This window comes from Peromyscus eremicus, chromosome 18 (assembly GCF_949786415.1).
Source record: "Peromyscus eremicus chromosome 18, PerEre_H2_v1, whole genome shotgun sequence".
NCBI lineage: Eukaryota > Metazoa > Chordata > Mammalia > Rodentia > Cricetidae > Peromyscus > Peromyscus eremicus.
This window is the reverse complement of record NC_081434.1, coordinates 12,953,310-12,966,732: the sequence shown is the minus strand read 5'-3', so window position 1 is coordinate 12,966,732 and position 13,423 is coordinate 12,953,310. Positions and strand designations below refer to the sequence as shown.

The window sequence follows — 13,423 nt, the reverse complement described above, 5'->3', positions numbered from 1 at the left end:
TATTACGTGTTCCCGTCTTTCCCACCTTCCCTGGCTGTAGCAACCTTGGCCTAGTTAACAAAGTCTGTTATACCTGATAGAACTTGATCACAGTGAATCTGTTCCAACCATGGTCACACCCTGCTGAGCCACTTCTGGTGAAATGATCACTAAGAACTAAATTGTGACTCCACGGGTCCACCAATTGGACACGCAAATGCCATTGCCGAACAGAACAGTCAAGACAGGGGAGATCTTGCCTCAAGATGAGGTAAATGGTCAGAGCAGGTTCACAGGCCAGAGCCCAAGAGAGGAAGTGCCCACAGAGCTTCCACTTACAGCCTGCAGCTTGACGTAGGAGTATCGATTCTCTGAGAAAATGTCAAAGGAAGGGAGGTACTTCTCAGCGCCCTGCAGCTGCCCTAATATTTACTGTGGCTGCGTCTCCCAGGCTTTGCCGTCCAGACTGGCATCTCCTGAACACCTGCTTTGTTTTTTGAAATGTTCCCAGATGTCATCCTGCAACTAGGAAAAGAAAGTGACTCCTCCACTGCCGTTTCTGTTGTTACCTTCTGACCAGTCCGTGCTTAGAAAACAAAGTGTGCAGTTCTACTGGAAAAGACTGTGGTATATGGCCGCAAACAAGTTGCTATCACTGGACGCTGAAGTTACCTCTTCACTTCTTGCCAAACACATAGTTGTGGCACCACGTCAAAACTGCCTGAGGAATGACTGTTTAACTCAGAGGGTGTAGTCTTACTGCCTCAGTAGTTGGACAGACATCTGTCTATACAAGGCTAGTTTCAGTTATCATTAACCAGAGGTCATGTGACAGAACAGCACATCATGCTTTTAAGTTGGAATTGCCTATGTAATCTCAAAATTGTTCTGAATAGTATCAACCACCACTAGGGGGAAAAAAAACTAGATAAAACCAAGAAAAAAAAAAAACTAAAATAGGATTTGTTGTGTGACTGAAGAGTTACAGAGAGATGACAAAAATTCAGATAATTACTATAGCAATAATTCTTACTCAGTGAAATGAAGAATAGGTAACTTTTGTATTAATGCCTGACAATGTCATCAAGCTAAAGAACAATCAGCCCAGGATAAAGCGTGATAAAAGTATTGTGTACAGAAACGCAGGATGAGAAGTAGTGATTTTTCTCACAAAGCAGCTGCCTTCTATCCATCTATGGCACTGGGGATGCTGAACAGCTGGTGATGACATTCGCCCCAGCAAAGAGGAAAAGCGAGAGCCGATTCCCAGTTTCCAGCCAGCTGAGGGGTCCACCCACTATTGTGTTTAGATGCCTAGCACACCCAAGGGCTGCTTGGTGCCCTACCAGCCTGAAACAAACCACTTTACCATAGATCTTTCACTTGTAGGAAGAGCAATAGATCACAGCTCAGCTGTGCTTTGTTAACCCGCTTCCATCACTTTTAGCCCCGATGCATAACAGAAGATGGATGATAAGGCTCCAGTGAAATATCCCTCCACCCCAGCAGCTCTGAGTTTACCTGCGCTCATTATGACTTTGTAACCGAGTCACTGTCTTGCTTTAATAGAGGAGGGGGCTGAGACCAAATGTTCTTAAGGAAGTTGTGTAAATCACACCGGTAAAAATTAGCACAGGCGGTGTTTGAGCTAAGTGGCCTGACTCATTCCAGAGTCCGAGTATTCAACTGTAAGGTTCTATCACTGCTCTGGTAATAGTACATAGGCAAAAATACTTCCAGGAGGTGGGAGGATCAAGGTTCAAGGTCATTCTCTACCACAGAGTGAGTTTAATACCAGCTTCAGCTATAGGAGATCCTGTCTCAAAACACTAAAATAATCAGGTGCCTTGAGTGTGTGGCATTATATTGAGCCATACACACATACACACACACACACACACACACACACACACACACACACACATATATATATATATATATATATATATATATATATATATATATAGAGAGAGAGAGAGAGAGAGAGAGAGAGAGGTATTGCTTAATGATGGAGAGATGTTCTGGAAAATGCATCATCAGACAACTTCGTTGTTGTATGAGCATTATATATGTACAAAGGTGGATAGCACAGCCTAACACACCTAGATGATAAGATATATGTACAGCATTTCCTGTGTCTCTCAAAGCCATCAGGGGACAATGACTGCACGAGAGACGACAACGTGGTCAGGAGGTACGGTAACTGTGATACGTCTGCAGTGGCTGCTGGCCTAACATGGCGTGCGGTACAGTTTTCCAGTCAACTTTTAAAATTGAAGTAGGAGCACAAGCTCAGTAACACTAAGAAGTGTAGCAAATACCAACGCTAGCAATGAAGTCATTTGTCGTCATTATTCGTTATTAGGGAATGTACATAATTACAACTCTCAGCGGGTGGGCTTGTTCACACCAGTGTCATCGTTATCACTAACCTATGAGTAAATGCATCATGATATGACATTGTTGCACAGCATGTGACTGCATTGACATATTAAACTTCACCGGCCAGGAGGTTTAGACACAGGTAAGAAGGATAGCAAATATATATATTTATTTATGTATTATATATATTATTTATATATTATATAATATATATATATATATATATAAAATCAGCTATTCTGTATGTTTGTTATAACACTCTAGTTCCCATGACATGTGTAGGTGACAGGACTATAAGGTGTCAGCAAAACTGAGTTCTTTTATGATCTCTTCCGTGCAGGGGTGGCATGGTCCAAACCAGTGAGCAGTATGAATTTGTGCACCATGCTCTGTGCCTGTATGAGAGCAGACTTTCACCAGAAACCGTCCAGTGATTCCGTGAAGATTTACCAGAGCGTCCATCTCTCATGGGTGATTCATGAAATCGCCTACTGAAGGCTCTTGGGAGGAGCTTCCTGCAGTGGGATGAGGAGGCGCCCAAGCCAACCTGAGGCATGGACTGTGGAAGACCTGGCGACATGCAAGGTTGCCAACCCTTTGTGTATAGGAATGCATCTGTAGGCATCCCCCAAACTATTTCGAAGGTCCCATGCTAATGGAGGTATGATCATTTCTCGCACAGCCCGAGGTGGACTTTATTTCGTCTGTGTTGATTATCTGCCACACAGAATCTATGTGTGTGATACTCAGTGACTGTCATCGTGACGGCAGGAGGAGCTGCTGAAGACGTCGCGATCGTGTGTTTAGATGTTCATAAAGTCTGTCTCGTGAATGGACTGTCAGCTATCCAACTGTTCCGGTTTAAGTGCTATTACCTATATCTCAGTTACCAGAATCTTGCTGCTAAAGTTGCAAGTGATCCATCACAGATTTTTAACAACTACATTTTTGATTTTGAAAAAAAAAAAAAAATCAAATGCCGTAACTATTTTATATGGAAATGTGTCTTGATAATATCTATTAAATGTGTATTTATAGTACCTCTTATGGATCAATTACAGAGCACAATGGCTGTCATTGGATACATACATATATATGTGTATATATACATACATATATATACATGCATATATATTCTATTATTAGGCATAGAGTTGGCACCTGTCCCACAACTCTAACTACTATATTTCTACATTGTGACTTGTTTTGCTTTAAAAAGGGGATAAACAAATTTATAGTAACTATAAAGAATCAATAATTTTAAATACTCATCTCTCTTCTGCTAAGAAGGGATTTTTTTGAATATGCTGTCTGCCTGGAATCTCTCTCCCAATAAGAGGCAGGTGCCTTTTGGGGATGCTCCAACCTGTCTCATTCCCAGACATTCTTCTAAGGATGCTGTCACGCACGTCCTTACACTTCTAACAGCTTTCATTTCTCAAGAGACAAATGAAGGTAAAAATAACTACACCCAGCCAACATGAGATGTTCTGCTCATATATGAATTTTCAATGCAGCAAAGTTGACTTTGTTTCATACCTACCAATAAATGGCTCTTAACACTAAATATTGAGTGGAGTGTATTCTTTTCTTACCCCCACTTGGAAAAAGGCCATCGTGTGGGCAAACTGAAGTAGGTAATATGATGGCTTTAATTTTAGTCTTTTTCTTCTCCTGGGTAGAGATGCCTCTCTCCAAAGGCAATCTTATAATCACTTGAGAGATAATGATCCAGAAGTGCCATCATTATGTGGTTTTCCTCATAGACGCCAGCATCTCATTATACCAACAGTACATGTTTATGTCTTTATATCACTTGTCACAGACCCCCATAAATTACATGGCTTACGTATATTGGACAGAACCGTATCACCTGAAAATAAGGCATGGCGTAGGGAGACTCAATTATCTAACATTACAATTCTCTTTCTCCATCTTGAGGTTAAGATATAATCATGTGCCAAGGGATGGGAGGGGAAGACATTCTGGGAGTTTCTTCTGGCTCCTGGGGGCTGGATCTAACGTTTGAAAAGAGATGATCATTATACCTTCTTTCTAAGGAAACAGAAACAAGGACAGTGGTGTAAAGCTTCCCCCAAACAATTCAATTGGAGGAAGTGTGTCACTGACTTTTCCCCTCTCCGTGAAGCACGTTTCCTTCCTACTCTTCGCTTCTCTTATCTGGGAGGATTTTTTTTCCCCCAAAGCGAAGCATGAACCGTTGTTAAGTGGAAAATGGAGGCTGAATTTTACGTGGCGATTCTAAGCTGCCTGATCCTCGGGAGCTTGGGTGAGTGGGTCTGCCTCAGTGTCCTGGGGCATCATCTCTCTCAAAGTTAGCCGAGGAGGCTGGTAGCCTTTGGAGAAGTATCTGAAATAAGTCAGAATTGGAGCCAGGTCTCCATGGCAGTGTAGTCAAAGACAGTGAGGAGGGGGGATTAAGAGACAGCTCTGGCCACACTGCTGAGATTTCTCTCCAGAAGAAAATAAATGTTTACCAAGTGCCTGGGACAGCTCAGCTCCTGAAAGGATGGGCCTCAGAGAGAGGAACCAACCCTGAGCAAACTTCTTTCATTATTTATATGTGACCATCTATAGCCCTCTCTATGTTGTTGTTGTTGTTATTTTTCAGGTTACACTTTTATTTTCTTTTCTGTTAAAGAAAAAAATATATGCATAAGGAATATGATTAAAGAGAGTAAGGAAATGTGTCTTATTTGGAAGTTGTCATTCAGAAGGATTGAATATTTCCATGGAAAAGCTAAGTAGTTTAGGTTAAAAACTCATTGAAAACGATTTCTGAGCCTGAATATTTTACTTTTTTACTGTGAATGTCTCAAAACTGGGCATTTAGTCTTCAAGAGATGCTGATATTTTGTAAATAGGTCAGTGTTTGGTGGGAACCTATAGGCATCGTTACAATGCTTTTCTACAGTACCGCAGGAATATAGATCTAGTGATCAATACTTTCGCTGTTGTGTACCAGCCACAAGTTGTGCTTGGAGAGGTGGGAACTTCCATTGTATCTTTATCTTTTAGTAAATGTGCCCCATCTTAAAAGCGTTTATTCAGACCATGCAGCTCGTAAACAAATATTTATCTACTCTGGGAGCTTAAGGACTGAGAAGGAGACATCTCTCTCATTTATATAATGGAACGGGGCTATGCTGTGAAAAGGACCAAACAATTAAAGAGCTCGAAGCTCTGTATTTAATTGATAACGCACACATCATTCTCTGTGTTTATCTTTCTTCATCCAATGAAAAGCCATATTCTTTGAATGACTTTTGTTTTCCAAGATCCCTTTCAATTTTCTAGTGGGGATATATTCTCACTAAATCATACAAAAGTTCAACGGGGGGGGGGGGGGGCACTGTGTATAATGTTTTGATATTCTTTTGTTGTCTCTGGGGGTTTTGTTGTTGTTGTTGTTGTTTTGGTGGGTTGATTAGTTGGTTTGGGAGGGTGTTTTTGGTTGCTTATTTGGGTTTGGGGTTTTTTTTTTTTTGGTTGGTTGGGCTTGTGTGTGGTGATGGTAGGGGCGTGTATGTTGTTTGTTTGCCTTAAGATTTTAAGTCACATGAGCTAAAATCTGAGATTATGCACTTGCAGTGCTAGAAAGTTCAAAATATAAGTAAACCTGGTATTTTTAATTCAGCTGGTATGTGGGCAGGTGGTTTTACTATTTAATGGCCCTTCCATGGTACTTCATAAGTCTTTCATCTTCCAGAGGGGTTCCAGATAGTCCATGTCCGTAAACAGCTGTGTCTTTCCATAAATCAGAAAGTGATTATGAGCTCATGCAATGGCACCAGCCAGAACCAGCAGTGGCTGTCGACTGAGAACGGGAAGCTCCTTCACATTAAATCTGGATCATGCCTGGGCATCTCCAACTCCTCCAGGGGTCCTTTCCGACCAGCAGTCTCCACTCCCTGTGCCCAGGCACCCCGATGGACCTGCCATGATCCTGAAGGTTTCCTTGAAGTGGAAAATACCTCTCTCTTTCTCAAGAAACAGAACCGTAAGGTAGTGGTCAGGAAGATCAGTAAATACCTCGATAGCTGGATGAAATTAGACATCAACAAGGAGGGAGAGCTGGTCAATGAAAGCCTCTGTGCAAAGCAAGGTGAGTGACTCCTTTCAGAATCAGTTCTGGAAGTCATTCTGCTAACTGTCTCATCTTCGCAAAGCCCATGTGCCCCCATCTATCTCCTTGGGAAGATACATTTACTAACAGAAGTATACCACGTGGTACCCAGCAATGGAAAACTTCATTATCCTCATTAAACTCAGCAACTTCTCTGCCTATGATGTCTTCTTTCCCTTCTTTTCTTGTGCTTATTCAGACTTTAAAATGTGTGTGTGTGTGTGTGTGTGTGTGTGTGCATGCATGTATGTGTGCTGTCTCATGTGAGTGCCACTTCTTGCATGTAGAGAGGTCAGAGGACAACTTTGGGCCTTAGTCCTTGACATCCACCTTATTTGAGACAATGTCTCTTGTCCACCCCTGTATACACCACACTAGGTAGCCTACAAGTCTCTGAATTCTCCCATCTCCATCTCTCATCTCACTGTAGGAGAGACTTGTGCTATTGAACCTGTGCCCTTCAAAAGCTCCTGGGGATCTGAACTCAGTTTTCATACACACTGAGTCATCTTATTGGGTCTAAAAAATGTTTCTCAAGTCTCCCTTTTGTGCCACACACTATGATCAAGGACTACTAGGTGTTGGAATATACATGCAGACATATACAAACATGTAATGACTAAAGTCAATGGTCAGGAAATTGATTCTACTGGCCTAGAAACTTCTATCCTTTAGTGAGGAGGAGTATTAGAACACAGGAAGAGATGTCAAAAGGCGGGGTTGATATTAGGCCATGCTTTGAAATTCTCTCATATTGATGTTCACATCATTCGAAGGCAACCTACTTTTTTGATACAGTAAAAGCCAACGAGCAGTCATAAATTTTTCTAATTTGTTGATAGTGCCCCCAGATAATAGATATACACAAATATTTGTACATGCATACACAAATTCCTGGTTCAGTACATAATGAGTCCTAAATAGGAATATTTGTGGAACATCTATGCAGTTTCACTGTCTCTTGAAGTTAACTGTTTTCCTAGTGAATCTGCTCCTCCATCAGAGGTTGGCTCAGGAAGTCATGAAAGATAAAACTCGCAGAATCACAACACACTGAGCATGAAAGAGCCTCAAAGATGACTGGGAGAATCACTTAGAAATAGATCTCCACAGCAAATAGACTGAAGTTCATCAGGCTGTAATGAATTGTCCTAAATTCAAGTTAACTTCTTGTCTAGAGTACATCCCTTACAAGAGTGCTGCCCAGTGCTGCCCAGTGCTCCCTTGTGCTGACCCAGTGACTCCCAGTCCCTACCTGTGATGACCTAATGACTCCCAGTGCTCCCTTGTGCTGACCCAATGACTCCCAGTCCTTCTCAGCACTCCCCAGTTCTTCCCATGTTGACCCAGTGCCTCCCAGTGTTGATCCTGTTCTGCCCAGTGCTTCCCAGTCCCTCCCTGTGCTGACCTAATGACTCCCAGTACTTCCCTGTACTGACCCAATGATTCCCAGTCCTTCCCTGTACTCCCCAATTCTTCCCAGTGCTGATCCACTGGCTTTCTTCTAGCTGGTTTCATGACAATGTCATGGGGAAAAGGCAGAGCTCACTAAAAACACAGATCCCCAAGATTCCTTCCCACCTTTCTTCCTGCACAACTACCTCAACATCCGGAGTCAGGAGCTATGGACCTGTCCTCATGCTAATGTGGGTTCATGGTCCTTCTTGGGGGTCAGCATCCACTGTACCTTAAATCTTTACTTCGTTACCCATCTCTGAGGCTGATTTGAGCTTTCCTACCATGTTAATCTTGAAGCATTCTTCTGCCACTCACACATATGCCAAGCAAGTACTTACTTAGATACTGGTTGAGGGCTCTTCTGCACTAGACACCGAGGTTTACAGTTGCAATTCTTCTATCAATTCTGACTGTGCAAAGCAGGTAAAAATACAGTAGACTATTAGAAAATTCAACTTTACCAGAAAATATACAGCACGTAGAGACAATCTATAATAGTTTCTTCCCTTGTGGTTGACTTGTCCAGGTCTGTCCTGAATGACAGAACCATGGTAAATATAAGTCATACTATTCATTCATTCATTTATTCATTCATTCATTCATTTATTTTCAAGACAGGGTTTCTCTATGTAGCTCTGACTGGTCCTGGAACTCATTCTGTAGACCACACTGGCCTCCAACTCACAAAGATCTGCCTGATTCTGCCTCCCAAGTGCTAGGATTAAAGGCATGCACCACTACTACCCAATAACAGTTTTACTCTTACCCACAGAAAGGGAGACCTGTTTCTAACTTCAAATTATGCAAAGCAAATGTTTGTCTTCATGATGCCTGCAAGGCCTTGGTTTTGTTTTATTTTGTTTGTTTTTTGTTTTGTTTTTTGTCTTTTTGGTCTTTTTTTTTTTTTTTGAGACTAGGTCTTACTGTGTAGCCCAGACTGGTCTAGAACTCATAAACTATGGATCCTTCTACAGAGGATTCTGCCTCCCAAGTGCAGAGATTACAAGTATGTGCTCACACCCAGCTTGAACCAGCTTGAAAATAATTCTTTTTCAAATCACTATTTTAAAGCATTTTTTAAAATGGGGCTCTAAAGCTATTATTCTGAGTCATCAAGATGGTAACAAAAGCATGATTTCTCAAACACCAACCTGTCTGGCTAAAAATAGAAAAACAGAGGCTCATAACGCAACCCATAGTATTGCTGAAGACTTGTTAATATCTGGCTACTGAAAAGTATTGCTTGGAGTTCATTAATATTTCTTTTTCCATTCCATATTAATTGCTCTGCTCTGCTCTGTTCTACTTTGGCATTTTACTATGCTGTGTGTTGGTATGAATTTTCATTTGTTAATTTTGTTTTATTTCCCCTTGGGTATTTATAAAGTAATTTAGGCATGCATTTTTAAGTGTGCTCTTTATTTCCCTGACTACATTTTCTGAAATGTTAATCATCTTGATCATTTCTTACTAATCTACTATAATTCCCATCTTTTTCTTCCTTCACCCTTATGGAGCCCGATAGTGTTTGAAGTGTGTATGCGTGAGCATCATCTTTCCTCACCTTTGGTTTCATTGTTAACTCTTCCACATAATTATATTTATATTGTATTATACTTCATTATATTTAACCTCCCTCTCAGAGTAGAAATACTAATACAGTTAAAATCTCTTACCACAAAGGTGACATTAAGAGAAACCAATTTGTTTGTTGTCCTTACTGTCATACAAAACCTTGTATGTCGGTTAATGATCATTTCTGAGTCTGATTATTAGTGTGTTGCCCTTTGGGAATATATTCAAAAGGTGGTTTTGACCTGGTGAAGTCAACACGTATCATCTCACAGGTGACCTTGACCTAACTAAAAGCTAGTAACAACTTCAGTGCAAAAGTGTTTCAGGTTGGATACAGGATGCCCCACTGGTCTTGAATTATATCCTAGGAAGAATTTCACTATAATGTGAAAACAATGTAGTAGCAATGGTACAATAAAAGTTAAAAATAGCTTTAACATATTGTTCCATTGTGTAAGAATTTTTCCTTGCGACCATCAAAACACCTTCCTCTCTCATGAATTGTGAAATGTTTACACACTTCCCAAAAAAAAAATTTACAAGATATAGACACCAAAATACCTGATGATCTGTTATAAGTTTTGTATAACAATTATTTTTAGAATAATTCCATGTCTATTCCAATAGAGTTCAGCAATAGAAAAATGAACTTTGAGAGTCTTGTATATCGATAAAAGGATTTTCTTCCTTCCCATCTATTTTATAAACTTCCAAGACCCACATAAGAAATGATCACAATTGTTGGTTTGATGTTGGTTGATGCCTTTAATCCCAGCACTTGGAAAGTGGAGGAAAGGGATGGAAGTCCATGGCCAGCCTCAGCTACATGAGACCCTGCAGAGAAGGGAGAGGGAGTTGGGGAGGGAAGGGAGTGGACCAAAGGAGGAAGAGGGGGAGATATCAGGGCTGCATTTTGGTTCATAGTGCGAACATCGCTAAAGCTAGACTAGCGTCACCCAGGAAACCTTAGAAATGCCAAGTTTGGGACCCATACCGAATTCACCGGACTGCAGTTTCTAGAGAGAGGCTATAATACACAAACCTTAGAGGTGACTCTAACACCAATTATCTTGGCAACACTGCTTTAAAATTCACAAAACGTAGAAATTGGATGTTCAGGCTAAAATTTCTCCAGCTTTTAAGTAGCAAAACTTAAAAAATACAGACATGTAAATAAAGAGATATTGGATTTAAATATTTCTTTAGCTGAAAAGGAGAGAGGTGGCCTCAAATAGGAAATGGGTATATTTGGTCCAAATTATTTTAAAAATATATGAGGATGACTAAAGGCAATTGCAGCAGAAGATTGAGATTTTTGTCCATGTAAAAGCCAAAAGTATAGTTGGCTTTTCTCCCCTTCTCTTTTGGGGGCCTGCCACCCAACCCCCAAATAAATACACAGAAACTTATTCTTACTTATGAATGCCCGGCCTTAGCTTGGCTTGTTTCTAGCCAGCTTTTCTAACTTAAATTATCTTGTTTGTATTTAATTATGTTTTACCTCTGGGCTTTTTAACCCTTCTTTATTCTATCTATGTGTCTTTCCTTCTTACTCCATGGCTGGTTGTGTGGCTGGGTGGCTGGCCCCTGGCTTCCTCCTCTCCTCCTTTTCTTACCCCTCTTTCTTCTCATTCTTCTTTTTTCAAGCCTACATTTCTCCTCCTGTTTATTCTCTCTGCCTGGCAATCCTACCTATCCCTCTCTCCCAACTTGCTATTGGCCATTCAGCTCTTTATTAGACCAATCAGATGTTTTAGACAGGCAAAGTAACACAGCTTTACAGAGTTAAACAAATGCAACATAAAAGAATACAACACATCTTTGCATTATTAAATAAGTATTTCACAGCATAAATGAATATAACACCTCTTAAATTAATATTCCACAAATGCTGTATGCAACTGTAACATCTGCAATGCTATTTGAAGAACAAATCTCCAGAATGTTTGATCATTTGTCTGGAGAATCTAGTTTCATCCACTGATTGTGCACATTGACTAATTTTTTTTTTAAGTTCTTGCAATAAAAACTCACCAGCCATTTTTTAGTGAAGCACAGCCTGACATACAAAGAATAAAATTGCACACTAGGTATTCTTAGGTCCTAAGCCCATCATTACTTTTTTAAAGGAGCCTGAGAACAAAAATTGTATTAGGTGGTCCTTAACTTAGAGAGTCAGCATTGGCCAAAGCTGGAAGCAACAGAGACGCTGACCTCCATCTGTTCTGCATCCTTACGCTGGCAGATGCTGTTTGAAGGAGATACCTAAACTCTAGACTCTGAACTCCAGACTGAGAAATTAAGACTGCTTCATAAGACAGTTGTGAAGAAGTCTCAGGTAGAACCATGGTTGAGTTTGGCATGAGAAAGAACCTTGAGCTAAATCTCCCATCTGTGTGCAAAGTGTATAACCCTGGGACACAGGTGGCAACATTGCTAATGATATGAAAGGGAAAAAATGAAATCTACAGAAAGAAGCATCCAGAAAGCTAGGGGAAGTGTAGATTCAGTAGACATGTAAGGAAAGTTGCAGACAGTACATATGAATGTCCTCTTACATTTGAATTTCAGAAAAAATTTGAGTATATTAAAATAAATATTAAGTAAATGGTATGTAATATAGTTCTTGGATTGTTTACCAATACTATATACATATACTCAATTATACTAAAATAATATTACCTGAACTTCAAATTTAACTGGTGTCCAATACTTGTGTTTTGCCAAATCTGTCCAAACCTATCCATACACAAAAACCTCTGTACTGCCCTTGCATCTCAAGGAAAGAATCCTTAATCACCCTGGTCTCTTCATTAACTTTTGAAAGGATGTCTGTCTACATCTTGTTAAGTCATAAATGGACCTTTTCTGCCCTGAACCTTTTCTGTCCCTTAACTGCTCTTATTTACATACATTGCCATATGAAATGTGCTAGCCAGGTAAAATTAGAGTGGGAAGGAATGAGACTCAAAAGAGGGGTAAGTAAAGTTGACTAGAAAGTATAACTAATTTCTTCTTTAAGAGGAGCCACTTGGCACATAGTAGCTGCCTAATAAACAGTTGTTTTATTAAATCAACAAGTAAAGAAGCTATGAGAAGTAAAAACAGTTGCTCTGAGTCTTAAAGCCCACACTCTTCAAAGTTAGTCCCCTGATTCTGGCAGGATTTTGTCGGGTTTATACACGTGACAGTGCAGCATCCCCAAAGCCGGTGAAACATCCAGACACACTTGTCAGCCAATCATTCACAGAATTTTTCCAACCCTTTCTTTTGTGTGGCTTTGCCCTGGAGTATTGCTACACAGTGACTCCAAAGCCCCCAGCAGCAGCACCTGGGGGAGCATGTTAAAAATGTCAGAAGAGCATAGTTTTTGATTCTGGCAAGGCGAACCGATGTTTGTTTGTTTTTCAATATAGAAATTTTATCCCATCCTGCTCATACATCCTAAACCACTAGCTGTTCTTCCAAAGATATCTAACTTAGAAAATACAACAGTCTTGCTGGGCAGTGTATGCCTTTAATCCCAGCACTCAGGAGTCAGAGGCAGGTTTGAGGCCAGCCTGGTCTACAGAGCAATTTCTGGGCTAGCCTGGGCTTCACAGGGAAACACTGTCTCAAAAAAAAGAAAAGAAAAAAAGGAAGGAAGGGGAAAAATACAACAGTTTCATGATTGAAGACTCACAGAATTAAAAGACTCACACCCTATCAATAGATGGTTTGTTATGGTTAGACAGGAGCAAGACATTCTGATGACAGTCAGGGATAAATAGGGATGTACTGCTTGTCTCAAAAAGCTAGAAGGAGGTTCTAAATATTTACACCATAAAATCTGAAAAGATGTTTGAGGACATAGATGTATATAATCTGTTTTAAACGCTATAT

At 40.4% G+C, this 13,423-nt stretch overlaps 2 protein-coding genes across 2 annotated transcripts in view; both read left to right on the top strand.

Moving 5' to 3' along the window:
- Ptprr (protein tyrosine phosphatase receptor type R) overlaps nucleotides 1-3,332 on the top strand; it is a 108,779-nt gene extending 105,447 nt beyond the window's left edge. The window contains exon 12 of the mRNA XM_059245503.1: nucleotides 2,702-3,332. Within this exon, the coding sequence (XP_059101486.1) occupies nucleotides 2,702-2,795 (94 nt within the window). The 3' untranslated portion in view covers nucleotides 2,796-3,332. The remainder of the gene's footprint in view (nucleotides 1-2,701) is intronic.
- A 1,264-nt stretch (nucleotides 3,333-4,596) lies between these two features.
- Nucleotides 4,597-13,423, top strand: part of Ptprb (protein tyrosine phosphatase receptor type B) — a 102,785-nt gene continuing 93,958 nt past the window's right edge. Inside the window, 2 exon segments of the mRNA XM_059245799.1 lie at nucleotides 4,597-4,651; nucleotides 6,092-6,487. Of these exon segments, the coding sequence (XP_059101782.1) occupies nucleotides 4,597-4,651; nucleotides 6,092-6,487 (451 nt within the window).